At 36.4% G+C, this 14,804-nt stretch overlaps 1 protein-coding gene and 1 non-coding gene across 2 annotated transcripts in view; one reads left to right on the forward strand and one right to left on the reverse strand.

Moving 5' to 3' along the window:
• The first annotated feature begins 2,304 nt into the window (after window positions 1-2,304).
• Window positions 2,305-2,376, forward strand: TRNAE-UUC (transfer RNA glutamic acid (anticodon UUC)). The gene has a single exon. It is a non-coding gene; the product is annotated as a tRNA-Glu (tRNA).
• Window positions 2,377-13,844: 11,468 nt separating this feature from the next.
• Window positions 13,845-14,804, reverse strand: part of DMXL2 (Dmx like 2) — a 170,428-nt gene continuing 169,468 nt past the window's right edge. The window contains exons 43-44 of the mRNA XM_007468711.1: window positions 14,782-14,804; window positions 13,845-14,054 (exon numbers count right to left, since the gene is read on the reverse strand). Coding sequence (XP_007468773.1) covers window positions 13,845-14,054; window positions 14,782-14,804 — 233 coding nt within the window. The remainder of the gene's footprint in view (window positions 14,055-14,781) is intronic.

Below are 14,804 nucleotides of genomic sequence, written 5' to 3' on the forward strand. Positions count from 1 at the left end.
CCTGCTGAAAAACCTTCTCTTAGTATTATGGGGGTTCCCTTGTATATAATAAGTTGTTTTTTCTCTTAATGCTTTTAAGATTCTCTTCTTGTATTTAGCTTTTGACATTTTAATTATAATGTGTCTTGTTGTGACTCTCTTTGGACTCATCTAATTTGGAAATTTTGGGCTTCCTGGATTGGATATGTTTCCTTCTTCAGGTTAGGGAAGTTTTCAGCCATTATTTCTTCAAATAGGGTTTCTGCCCCTTTCTCTTTATTTGGGATCCCTATAATGGAAATGTTGATCTGCTGATGTTTTCCCATAAGTTCCATAAGCCATTTTCACTTTTTTTCCCATTTTTCTTTTTTGCTCTAATTGAGTGAGTTCAACTGCTCTGTTTGAGTTCCTTGATCCTTTCTTCTGCTTTATCTAGTCTGCTATTGAACCCTTCTAGTGTATTTTTCAACTCAGTTATTGTATTATTCAGCTCTGTGACTTCTGTTTGTTACTTTTTAATATTTTCTATCTCTTTGTATTTCTGTGTTCATTTCATTCTTCTCCTGAGTTCAGTGAGCATCTTTATAGCAGTTTTGAATTCTTTGTCAGGTAAATCACTAATCTGCATTTCATTAAGGACTTTTTCTGAGGTTTTATCTCATCCTTTCATTTGGAGCCTATTCCTCTGTTTCTCACTTTGCTTGACTCTCTGTGTTGGTTTCTATGCATTAAGTACAACAGCCACCTCTTCTATTCTTGAAGGAGTAGCCTCATGTAGGAGATGAAAATTATGGTTCAACCCTGCCTAGCTCTTGGTGGTCTCTCAAACCACTGTGATTGTCCAAGTAGCCTATTTTATTTTTAGCAGTTCCCAGTAGCTGAGAGTGTGCCAAGAACTATCAGTGCCCCAAAGGGGAGAATCTCAGTCAGCACCTAGATTCAGGCTGATTGGGAGCCAGACCCTCAGGTGATAAGTTGGGACAATAATAATGCCTCTCAGGGATCACTCTCTCTCAATGCCTGATATCCAGTGTCTTGAACCACTGTATTATATATTGTGTCTGTTTTTCTTTTTGGTTGTTTCAAGCAAGAGGGTAAATCTAGAGCCTCTTACTGCTTTTACCTGACAGAGGAAGTTTTCTCCCTCCATTTGAAAGCTCTCACTCCCTCTGAGCATTTATGCTTAAAGTATCCTGTCCTAGATGGGTAGCTTGGGGGAAGTTTTGCTCTAGGGACTGGGATAATAAAGTTTCTCACAAGCTTATTTCCTCTGGCTCTTCTTACCATTTTGCATACTCTGACCTCCGTTACTTCAGAGCAATAGGTGTGTATATATAGCTTAAGTTAAATCATCCACCATGAAGTCCAAAGATCTACCTAATAATATATGCCTACCATATATTTCTGAGAGACTTCATGGGAATCTGTGAACAGGATTTAGATATCTGTAGAGCAATATTTACAATTCAATGTAGGGCTATGTGGGTGTGAACTCAGGAGTCTAATTTGAATCCTTACACTACTGAGTTATACTTTTTCATTTCTCTCTCAACTTTTTTTACCTATAAAATAGGGATTTTGAACTCTTTATCTCTAACAATAGAAACCATACCTCATAGGTCTGTTTTGGGGGGTTAAGTGAGATAATCTATGTAAATTGCTTAGCCCAGGGCTAGTATGCAGTAAGTATTCAATAAATGATCACCACCATGCATCATCATTTTCCTGGAGGAAACAGCATCATAATTCCATCTCAATCTCATCCAGTACTTTCAGTGGAGCCTAAGTATGTACATATTCAAGGTATATAACATTGACTCATGCATATTTAACTTTATATAAGCTATACCATCAGTCACAATAAAATTTTAATTATATAAATAGTTTATAATAGTTTATGCTTTATGTAATAATAGTTTATGCTTATATAATCACAAAGTAGAACTTCTGGTTTCAGCTGCAACTTGTAAAGAGCTTGGAAATCATCATTCCTGTCCTTACCGTAAGAAAAAATCCTAAACAAAATGAAAATCAACAGTTTTTCTTAGCTCAACCAGAGAACTGAAATCACAGGGAAAACTGCCCCTCCAAAAACTGAAGAGACAGGCAAATAGAATCACAGCTTACTGGGAGCAGAAGCTGCTACAGCCAGTCACTGGTAGGAATACGGAGTAATTGACAAATTATTGGAGACTGAGTGTGGACCAGCTTGAGAGTTAAAAACTGTTGGGGCCCAATCTTAGGGGACTTTTGTGGGGTTTACCCCCAGAAGTTCCACCAAGTTCTCAGTTCTCATGATAAGTAAAGAAACAAAAATAAGGGAATTCCCTAGTGGTCCAGTGGTTAGGACTCAATGCTTTCACTGCTGTGGCCCAGGTTCAATCCCTGGTCAGGGAACTCAGATCCCACAAGACATGCAGTACAGAAAAAAAAAAAAGAATTATACTGGACTTTTTTTTCTTTCAGACACCACGCTAGCAAAAAAGAGAGTGGTGTGAAATATTTAGTATTGAAAGGAAAAAAACACCAACCTATTATTCTGTATCCAATGAAATTAGCCTCTAAAACTAAAGAGGAAATGAAGACTTTCTCAGACAAGCCAAAACTGTAGGAATCTTTCACTAGCAGGCCTGCCTTGCAAGAAATGTTGAAAATTCTTCAAGAGATAGAAAATGATATGGGTCAGAAATTCAGATCTACATAAAGAATGGAAGAGAATTAGAGAAGAAATAAATAAAGGTAAAATCTTACTTTTTATAATTGATTTCCATATGCAACTGTTCAAGGTAATAATAGGGGCAATGTATTGAGATGATGGATAAGGGAAATGAATGACAGCAATGTTATAGGATGGCAGGGAGGAACTGGGAACACTTATAATGTACCTGTACTACCTATGAAGCAGTATAATGTTATCTGAAAGTAACTTAAATTGGTTGTAAATGTATAAGGCAAACTCTTGAGCAGTCACTTAAACTCCTTTTAAAGAAGTATAATAGATTTAGTAAGAAAAGATAAAGTGGAATCATAAAATTCTCAGCTAAAACCAGAGAAGGCAGAAAAAGAGGAGGATTTTTAAAAGTGCAATAAAGAGAAAACAGTTATAGTTGTATTAATATATACCATGTTCGTATCAATAATCACTTCAAATGTAAATGGTCTAAATGCACCAGTAAAAGAGACAGTCAGCTAGGATTAAAAAAAAACAAAAACCCAAGACCCAACACCTACTTTAATTCTAGACATAGATTAAAAGTAAAGAAATGGAGAAAGATAAACTATGCTAACACAAATCAAAAGAAAACTAAAGCAGCTATATTAATTTCAGGTAAAGCAGACTTCATAACAAGTAAAATGATGAGGGATAAAAAGGAGCATTACATGATAAAGGAGTCAGTTCTCCAAAAAGACATATAATCCTTAACGTGTCTGCACCCAACAGCAGAGCATCAAAATACATGAAGCAAAAACTAATAGAAGTGCAAGGAGAAACTGATAAAGCAAATACTATAGTTGGAGACTTCAACACCCCTTTATCAGTAATTGACAGAAAATCAGTAAGGATATAATTGAACTTAACAGCACCATCAATCAACTGGATCTAATTGTTAGATGACATATTCTATAAATATCAACAGCAGAATACACATTCTCCTCAAGCTCATAAGGGATATTTACCAAGGTAGACCCAAATTCTGGGCCATATGTCATGCCTTAATAAATTTTTAAGTATAGCGATCATACAAAGTATGTTCTCAGGCCAAAACAGAATTAAACTAAAATCAATAACAGAAAGATAGATAGCTGGAAACTTCTAAAATATCTGAAATTAAACAATACACTTTGAAGTAACACATGGGTTAAAGAAGTGTCAAGAGAAAGTTAAAAATATTTTCAACTAAATAAAATACAGTCTATCAACTTGTGGGATGCAGCAAAAGTAGTACTTATGTGCATTCAGACTATGAATTTTCCTATATTAGAAAAGAAGATCTAAAGTCAGTTATCTAAGTTTCCACCTAAGGAAACTACAAAAAGAAGAGCAAGTCAAAAGTAGAAGAAAAGAAAGAAAAATTAGAGTATAAATTAATGAAATTTTATAAAAAGAAATCAATAGAGAAAAATAAAACCGAAAGCTGGTTCTTGGGAGAAGATCAATGAAATTGATAAACCTGTAGCCAGGCTAACCAACAAAATAAAATACAAAGCAGTAATATTGGAAATGAAAGAGGTGTCATCACTACTGATCTTACGTACATTAAAAGGATTAAAAAAGGATTGCATTTCTCTAATAATTAGTGGTGTTGCACATCTTTTCATGTGCCTCTTGGCCATCTGTATGTCTTCTTTGGAGAAATGTCTATTTAGGTCTTCTGCACACTTGTTGATTTGGTTGGTTGGTTGTTTTTTTTTTTTTTTTTGATATTGAGCTTCATGAACTGTTTGTATATTTTGGAGATTAATCCTTTGTCCATTGATTCGTTTGCAAATATTTTCTCCCATTCTGAGGGTTGTCTTTTCGTCTTGTTTATGGTTTCCCTTGCTGTGCAAAAGCTTTGAAGTTTCATTAGGTCCCATTTGTTTATTTTTGTTTTTATTTCCATTACTCTAGGAGGTGGGTCAAAAAAGATCTTGCTGTGATTTATGTCAAAGAGTGTTCTTCCTAACCTAGAGACTGTCACACAGAGTGAAGTGAGAAAGAGAAAAACAAATACCATATATTAACGCATATATGTGGAATCTAGAAAAATGGTACAGGTGAACTGGTTTGCAAGGCATAAATAAAGACACAGATGTAGAGAACAAACGTATGGACACCAAGGGGGGGAAGGGGAGGAGGGATGAATTGGGAAATTGGGATTGACATATACACTAATATGTATAATAGATAACTAATGAGAACCTGCTGTATAGCACAGGGAACTCTACTTCACTGTACAGTAGAAACTAACAAAACATTGTAAAACAACCATACCCCCCCCAAAAAAAAGATAAAAAGGAATATTGTGAATAACCTATACTCACAAATTTCATAACTTAAATGAAATGGACCAGTTCCTTAAAAGATATGATGTACCAAAACTCACAAAAGAAGAAACAAGTACCTTAATAGTACACAGGGGACTTTCATGGAAATGAGACTATTCTGTATGACTCTGTAATGGTGGATACATGATATTATACACTTGTCAAAACCCACAGAACTGTACAATACCATGGGTGAAGCTTAATATAATTCACGGACTTTAGTTAATAATGCATCAATACTGGTTCATTAATTGTAACAAATATATCACGGGTGAAGCTTAATATAATTCACGTATTTCAGTTAATAATGCATCAATACTGGTTCATTAATTGTAACAAATATATCACACTAGTGCAAAATGTTAAGGGAAACTGGGGGAGGGGGTAAATGGAAACTGTAGTATTGGCTCAATTTTTTTTGTAAACCTAAAATTGTTCTTATAAAGTCTATTAACTTTTAAAAACCATACAAATTAGGGTGACACACGGCAGACTGCTATAAAACACACAAATTCAGCGTGACACATGGCAGACTGCTATAAAACAATAGCTCAAAGCAGTTGGCAGCTATCATAACACCTTTGAATTTCAGCTTCAAAATTCTATTATCTTGGGGAGATCAAGACGGTGGAGTAGAAGAATGAGGAGTTCACCTCCCCCTCACAAACACATCAAAAATAGATCTACATGTGGAACAATTATCACAGAATACCAACTAAAAGCTGGCAGAAGATCTATTATACAACCAAAGCTGCAAGAAATATCCCCATGTAACAGGGTAGCACAAAAGGAGAAAAGAAAAAAAGGAAACGGGATGGGACCTGCAACCCTGGAATACAGCTATGAAATAGGAAAGGTTCTCTCACCCTGGGAACCTCTTTCACAGCAGCTAGGTGATAAGACCTGGGCTTCACAGACAGACCTGGGGAGAGGACTCAGTATGGCTGCATGGGGACAACCCGAAAGGCCTGGAGTATGGTCTGGGGCATCACAAAGGGTACACGCAGGCCAAAGCACAGATCTGCCACAGGAGCCCTATTATCAGAGTGCAAAGGGAGGGTGTGGGTCTGCCACAGGAGACTCACTGTCAGCATGTTCACTGCGAAGCGCAGCTCCAGCCAAAGGGGCTTTGGGAGTACATTCATGCCAGAGGTGGGTCTGATGTCCGAGCTGATTGTGAGCGCTCTGCAGAGGGGTCTGATCCAAGGGCAGTGGACTTTATGGGCATGCACACCAAGTGGCGGGTGGCTTCACACAGTCACACGTCCCAGTGGACAGCCCCTGGGGGGAATATGCAGTTATGCTCCAATAAATTGGACAACCTAGAAGAAATGGACAGGTTTCTAGAAATATACAGCCTGCCAAAATTGAGTCATGAAGAAACAGAAAATTTAAACAGACCAATCACTAGAAGCGAAATAGAATGTTATAAAAAAAAAAAAAAAAAAACTCCCTGTAAACAAAAGTCCAGGAGCAGATGGCTTCAATGGAGAATTCCACTGATCATACAAAGAACATATACCGATCCTTCTCAAACTCTTCCGAAAGATTGCAGAGGAGGGAATACTCCCCAAGTCATTCTGTGAAGCCACCATCACCCTGATACCAAAATCAGACAAAGACACTACCAAAATAAAAATTACAGGCCAATATCTTTGATGATATAGATGCAGAAATCTTCAACAAAATATTAGCAAACTGAATCCAAGAGCACATATAAAGGATCATACACCATGATCAAGTTGGATTCATTCCAGGGTCACAAGGATGGTTCAACATATGCAAATCTATCAATGTGATACACCACATTAACAAAAGAAAAGACAAAACCACATGGTCATCTCAGTAGATGCAGAAAAAGCATTGGATAAAATTCAACATCCATTCATAATAAGAAAACTCGCATCAAAGTGGGTATAGAGGAAACATCTGAGCACAATAAAAGCCATCTATGACAAAGCCATGGTCCACTAATACTTAATACTAATCCTAAATGGTGAACTGTGAAAAGCTGAAAGCCTTCCTGCTAATTCTGGAAGATGAGGATACCCACTATGACCGCTTTTTTTTTTTAATTGGAATATAGTTTGTTTACAATGTTGTGTTAGTTTCAGGTGTGCAGCAAAGTGAATTAGTTATACATATACATACATCCACTCTTTTTTAGATTCTTTTCCCATATAGGCCATTACAGAGTATTGAGTTCCCTGTGCTATACTGTAGGTCCTTGTTGGCTATATATTTTATATATAGTAGTGCATGTATATACCAATCCCAACCTTCCAGTTTATCCCTACCACCCCCATCCCGGTAACCATAAGTTTGTTTCTACATCTGTAACTCTAGTTCTGTTTTGTAAATAAGTTCATTTGTACCCTTTTTCTAGATTTCACATATAAGCAGTATCATATGATGTCTTTCTCTGACTTCCTCAGTATGACAATCTCTAGGTCCATCCATGTTGCTGCAAATGGCATTATTTCATTTGTTTTTATGGCTGACTAATATTCTATTGTATATATGTACCACATCTTTATCCATTCCTCTGTTGATGGACATTTAGGTGGCTTCCATGTTCTGGTTATTGTAAATAGTGCTGCAGTGAATGTCGGGGTGCATGTATCTTTTCAAGTTATGGTTTTCTCCTGATATATGCCCAGGAGTGGGATTGCTAGATCATATAGTAGCTCTATTTTTAGTTTTTAAAGGAACCACCATATGGCTCTCCGTAGTGGCTGTACCAGTTTACATTCCAACCAGCAGTGTTAGAGGGTTCCCTTTACTCTACACCCTCTCCAGCATTTACTGTTTGTAGATTTTTTGATGATGGCCATTCTGACCAGTGTGAGGTGATACCTCATTGTAGTTTTGATTTGCATTTCTCTAATAATTAGTGATGTCGAGCATCTTTTCATGTGTTTGTTGGTCATCTGTATATCTTCTTTGGTGAAATGTCTATTTAGGTCTTCCACCCATTTTTTTGATTGGGTTGGGTTTTTTGATATTGAGCTGCATGAGCAAATTTGTATATTTTGGAGATTAATCCCTTGTCAGTTGCTTTGGTTGCAAATATTTTCTCCCATTTTGAGGGTTGTCTTTTCATTTTAAGTTTAATTAGGTCCCATTTATTATTTTTTTAATTTTAATTATTCTAGGAGGTGGATCAAAAAAGATCTTGCTGCAATTTATGTAAAAAAGTGTTCTGGGCTTCCCTGGTGGCACAGTGGTTGAGAGTCCGCCTGCCGATGCAGGGGACGTGGGTTCGTGCCCCGGTTCGGGAGGATCCTGCATGCAGCGCAGCGGCTGGGCCTGTGAGCCATGGCTACTGAGCCTGCGCGTCCGGAGCCTGTGCTCCACAGAGGGAGAAGCCACAACAGTGAGAGGCCTGCGTACCGCAAAAAAAAAAAAAAGGGTTCTGCCTATAGTACTCCGAGTTTTATAGTGTCTAGCCTTACATTTAGGTCTTTAATCCATTTTGAGTTTATTTTTGTGTATGGTGTTAGGGAGTATTCTAATTTCATTCTTTTACATGTAGCTGTCCAGTTTTCCTAGCACTGTTTATTGAAGAGACTGTTTTTTCTCCATTGTATATTCTTGCCTCCTTTGTCATAGATTAGGTGACCATAGGTGCGTGGGTTTATCTCTGGACTTTGTATCCTGCTCCGTTGATCTATATTTGTTTTTGTGCCAATACCACTCTGTTTTGGTTACTGTAGTTTTGTAGTATAGTCTGAAGTCAGGTAGCCTGATTCCTCCAGCTCCATTTTTCTTTCTCAAGATTGCTTTGACTATTCGGGGTCTTTTTGTGTTTCCATACAAATTGTAAAATTTTTTGTTCTAATTCTGTGAAAAATGCCAGTGGTAATTTGATAGGGATTGCATTGAATCTATAGATTGCTTTGGGTAGTAGAGTCATTTTAACAATACTGATTCTTCCAATCCAAGAACATGGTATATCTCTCCATCTGTTCGTGTCATCTTTGATTTCTACCATCAGCATCTTATAGTTTTCTGAGTACAGCTCTCTTCCCTTCTTAGGTAGGTTTAATCCTAGGTATTTTGTTCTTTTTGATGTGATGGTAAAGGGGATTGTTTCCTTGATTTCTCTTTGTGATCTTTCATTGTTAGTGTATAGGAATGCAAGAGATTTCTGTGCATTAATTTTGTATCCTGCAACTTTACCTAATGCACTGATGAGCTCTAGCAGTTTTCTGGTAGCAGCTTTAGGATTTTCTATATATAGTATCATGTCATCTGCAAAGAGTGACAGTTTTACTTCTTCTTTTCCGATTTGGATTCCTTTTATTTCTTTTTCTTATCTGATTGCTGTGGCTAGGGTTTCCAAAACTAAGTTGAATAACAGTGGCGAGAGTGGACATCCTTGTCTTTTTCCTGATCTTGGAGGAAATGCTTTCAGTTTTTCACCATTGAGAATGATGTTAGCTGTGGGTTTGTCATACGTGGCCTTTATTATGTTGAGGTAGGTTCCTTCTATGCTCACTTTCTGGAGAGTTTTTATAAATGGGTGTTGAATTTTGTCAAAAGCTTTTTATGCATCTATTGCGATGATCATATGGTTTTTATTCTTCAATTTGTTGATGTGGTGAATCACACTGATTGATTTGTGAATATTGAAAAATACTTGCATCCCTGGGATAAATACCACTTGATCATGGCACTCTTGCCACTTTTATCCAACATAGTACTGGAAGTCCTAGCCACAGCAATCAGAAAAGAAAAACAAAAGGTATTCAAGTTGGAAGGGAAGAGGTAAAATTGTCATTATATGTAGATGATATGATACTCTAGCGGTTGTCTTTAGGGTTTTCTATATAAAGACTCCACACAAGGTCTATTAGAATAAATGAATCCAGCAAGGTAGCAGGATATAAGATTAATATACAGCAATCTGTTGCATTTCTTTACACTAACAATGAATTATTAGAGAGAAAGTAAAAAATAAAGGATTAAAAATTTTTTTCTGATATGTTAAAAATCACATTTTTAACATGTGATTTTTAAATTTTTTTAAATTTTTTATTTTTTACTGATGTGTTAAAAATCACATCAAAAAAATCTAGGAATAAACGTAACCAAGGAGATGAAAGACCTATAAGCTAAGAATTACAAAATATTGATAAAGGAAACTGAAGATGATTCATAGAAGTGGAAAAATGTCCCATGCTCTTGGATTAGAAGAATTAATATTGTTAAAAAAAGCCATACTACCCAAAGAAATCTACAGATTCAATGCAATCCCTATTACATTATCCATGACATTTTTTTACAGAACTAGAATAATCCTAAAATTTATGTGGAACCATAAAAGACCCAGACTTGCCAAAGCAGTCTGCGAAGAAGAACAAAGCAGGAGGCATAACCCTCCCAGACTTCAGACAATACGACAAAGCTACAGTAATCAAAACACCATGGTATTGGCATAAAAACAGACATATGGATCAATGGAACAGAAGTCCAGAAATAAATCCACACACCTATGGTCAATTAATCTTCGACAAAAGAGACAAGAATATACAATGGAGAAAAGATAGTCTCTTCAGCAAGTGGTACTGAGAAAGCTGGACAACTGCCATGTAAATCAATGAAGGTGGAACACACCCTCACAACGCACACAAAAATAAACCCGAAATGGCTTAAAGACTTAAAACAAGACATGACAGCATAAAAATCCTAGATGAGAACAAGGCAAAAAATTCTCTGACATAAATTGTAGCAATATTTTCTTAGACCCATCTCCAAAGGCAAAAGAAATAAAAGCAAAAGTAACCAAATAGGAACTAATGAAACTTAAAAGCTTTTGCACAGCAAAGGAAACCATAGACGAAATGAAAAGACAACCTTCAGAATGGGAGAAAATATTTGTGAACCATGTGACCCACAAGGGATTAATTTCCATAATATACAAACAGCCCATACAACTGAATATCCAAAAAGAAACCCAAACAAAAAATGGGCAGAAGACCTAAACAGACATTTCACCAAAGAAGACATAGAGATGACCAACAAACACATGAGAAGATACTATCACTAATTATTAGAGAAATGCAAATCAAAACCACATGAGGTATCAATTTACACCCGTTTGAATGGCCATTATTTAAAAATCTATGAACCTACTGTATAGCACAGGGAACTCTACTCAGCACTCTGTAATGACCTATATGGGAAAAGAATCTAAAAAAGAGTGGATATATGTATATGTATAACTGATTCACTTTGCTGTACAGCAGAAACTAACACAGTGTTGTAAATCAACTATACTCCAATAAAAATAAAAATCTATGAATAACAAATGCTGGAGAGGATGTGGAGAAAAGGGAACCTTCCTACACTGTTGGTGGGAATGTAAATTGGTGCAGCCACTATGGAGAACAGCATGGAGGTTCTTCCAAAAACTAAAAATAGATTTATCATACAATCCTGCAACCCCACTCCTGGGCATATATCCGGAAAAAATGAAAACTCTAATTCGAAAAGATACATGAACCCCAATGTTCAAAGTAGCACTGTTTTCAACAGCCAAGACATGGAAGCAACCCTAAGTGTCCATTAACAGATGAATGGATAAAGAAGGTGTGGTATATATACACAATGGAATACTACTCAGCCATTAAAAAGAATGAAATACTGCCATTTGCAGCAACATGGAGAGGCCTCAAGATTATCATTCTAAGTAAGCCAGAGAAAGACAATATATAATATCATTTATATGTGGAATCTAAAAAAAATAATACAAATGAACTTATTTACAAAACAGAAACAGACCCACAGACATAGAAACAAGCTTACGGTTACCAACGGGGAAAGGTGGCATGGGGGATAAATCAGGAGTATGGGATTAACAGATACCCACCACTATATATAAAACAGATAAACAATAGGACTTACTGTATATGACAGAGAACTATATTCAGTATCTTGTAATAACCTATAATGGAAAAGAATCAGAAAAAAAATGTAACTGAATCACTTTTCTGTACACCTGAAAGTAACACAATATTGTAAACCAACTCCAGTTTTTGAAAAAATTCTATTATCTTGCAGATTCTAAGTCAGCTGGTACTGTTTTAGTATAATACATAGAATGACGGAGAGAATGCAACATATATAGATTACTGTATACAGAGCTGTGGTAAGTGTCTGTATATGTTTACAATTTTTGTCTAACTTGTGTTCCTATGTATTCAGGCATCCTCCCTCCTCCTCTTTTCTTCACCATTCTACATAAGCACCATTCCCAGCTCAGCTCCTTCACCAGTGTGGGTGCCAAAATCCACTCTCAGTTCAATAAACAAGAAGGTACAGTGGAGTTAGTTCTTACCCAACTAAATCCCAACATTGTGTGCCTTCTGTCTGGTCACCCCTGTATCCCGTTTCCTTGAAGGGCTTCTGATATAGAAGGCACTCATAAATATTTGAGTAAATGAATGAACTGCCTAATACCTTAAGAATTCTCTCACAGTTAAGCATTTTATCAAAGGTAAAATTATCTCAACTGTTAAAAATATTATCAAAGAATGCCAGACCAAACTGAGGTAAAACTCTAACAAATAACATTTATTTTTCTTTTACACATGTATTTCACAGCCCAAACATCACATTGCCTTCAGAGAAAGGTGCTCTTATGCCATTATATTTTACTATATACCACACAGGCATTAAACATTCTCATTAACGTGATGAGACAATTTGCTGGTAAACATTTAAACACAGACATTGGTTTCAATATTTCAAGAACATATTTTTGGTTATAACCAAGAAGTACATCAAAATATGACAACACTGGCTAATATTTTTCAAGCAAATAATATTTAACTCTGCATAGTTTATACAATAGGCTGTGGTAATAAATAATATCACCAATCTCATCAACTATTAACTGGCCACAAAAAGCCTAACATTCATTTTAATTATGATATGAAATGCTCTACTGGTGTAGGTTCAACATAGCCTTAAAATATTGTGGGTGTTTGTTTTAGCCTTGAATACATGAAAAGAAAACGTACTAAACTGGACTGAAAAAGAAGTACTAACTTGGTATGTTTTGGTTAACTACCAATATGTCATGTCCACGTATTACATTCCTAACATGAAGGCAAATATTTAAATAGAAAAACTAGCAGTCCAAAAAACGTGAATGTGCAAATTGTGAGGAAAACATTGCATTTAAATTTGCACTCATTTGCAAATTACAGTACTAGATCAGTATAAACACTAACAGGAAAAATATTCAGCAGGAAAGAATGGGAACGACCTCTCACAGCAGAGAACTAGTCACTGTGTGCTGCTTCAAAGTGTGCTTACACGCTGCTTACAGTGTGTTTCTGGTGTCCTGAAGCTTCTAACTCCTTATGACTATTCTTCATTCAACAAAGGAGACTGCAGGCATGCTTCAATCAGTGGTAAGAATAGGAAGAAAAACCTGAAACAGCAACATTTTCTTCCTTGATTTGGTGTAAAGGTCCTTCTCATTATTATAACTAACTTACTTATATGCTAACTTCTAACCTCAAATGTTTTCTGAATCAGGTTTGCTAAATGCTGTAAAGAATAGCTACCCTTCATACAGTACTAGGTTTTGTTTTATTTAAGTATGTCAGCATGATAAAAGGTACACATGCACAGTCATTCTACCAGCCCATATACGCAAAACTCAGCCTAAAACTCAGCTTGGATCAGATTCAAATTCTACACAGAGATTCTCTGTATTGTTTTCAATGGGTTAACAACTGCTTGGAAAGCAGAAATGCCTAATAATTTCTGCAGTGTGTTTTTTAATTGAAATGTTTATAAAAATGAAGCCCCAATCTTTAAGTCTATAGAATGTCAAGAATGCTATGAGGGATGTTAAAAGCACTGGGCAAAACCCTCGTTTTCAGCGTCCCATCTGCGCCACAGGAGAAGATCCGGTTGCCCTGGGTGATGTCGATCTGCATGACTCCAGCCCCAAGGTTTCTGAATATGGACTGTTTAGCGTGTTCATTTTTAAATGAATGAAGTAGGCCATGGCCTGTCAACCTCCAAACCTAGTTTAAAGAAAAAGTGAAAACATAAAGTGTAAGTCATTTAAAAAATAGAGAAAGAGACGAAAAACTTTTAAAAACATGGCCTTCACCTCTGTTCTCCCAGCCCAACTGATCTCATTAAAGCCCAACTTTCCTGTCCACTACCTCTTTTCTAACATAAACTGTATTGGAAATAATACCATTCACAGGGCTCATTTACCATCCTTACACTTCCCTGTACCTTCTTTCAAATTCCTCTCTTCACATCCTCTTGTTTCATATTAACCATATATACCCCATCTCTAATTCAATTAAATATTTCAGTTAATTCAGTTAAATACATTCCTAACGCTAAGTTAGGACCTGGGACAATATAAAAGGCTTCTCTGGAGACCTCAACTGTACAAAACAGAGTCAGGTACTGGAGGCAGAGGTGGGAAGAGGGGAGGGGGATGATGTGAGAAACCAAATTCATGTCATCAAAAAATCAATGCATTAATTAAAAACTCATACGCTTACTCAAAGAGAGTTCTTTAAAGCTTTTTAATGACCTGAGAGTATACTGAGATTGATTATCTGGTTTTCTAGATCCTAACAATTTAGAAAGAACCACACAGAAGTAAGGGAGGAAGCAATATTTGCACGAAGAGGGTGGTTGAGTTTTTTGATTTGGTTCCCCCTCCCCGATCAATTTTGACAGCAGGTAAAGATAATATTTAGCACATTCCAACCTCTTGTACTGACTCACCTTTATGTTACCTTCTGCTGAAC

The sequence above is a fragment of the Lipotes vexillifer genome, unplaced genomic scaffold (assembly GCF_000442215.2).
Source record: "Lipotes vexillifer unplaced genomic scaffold, Lipotes_vexillifer_v1.1 scaffold268, whole genome shotgun sequence".
Classification (NCBI taxonomy): Eukaryota; Metazoa; Chordata; class Mammalia; order Artiodactyla; family Lipotidae; genus Lipotes; species Lipotes vexillifer.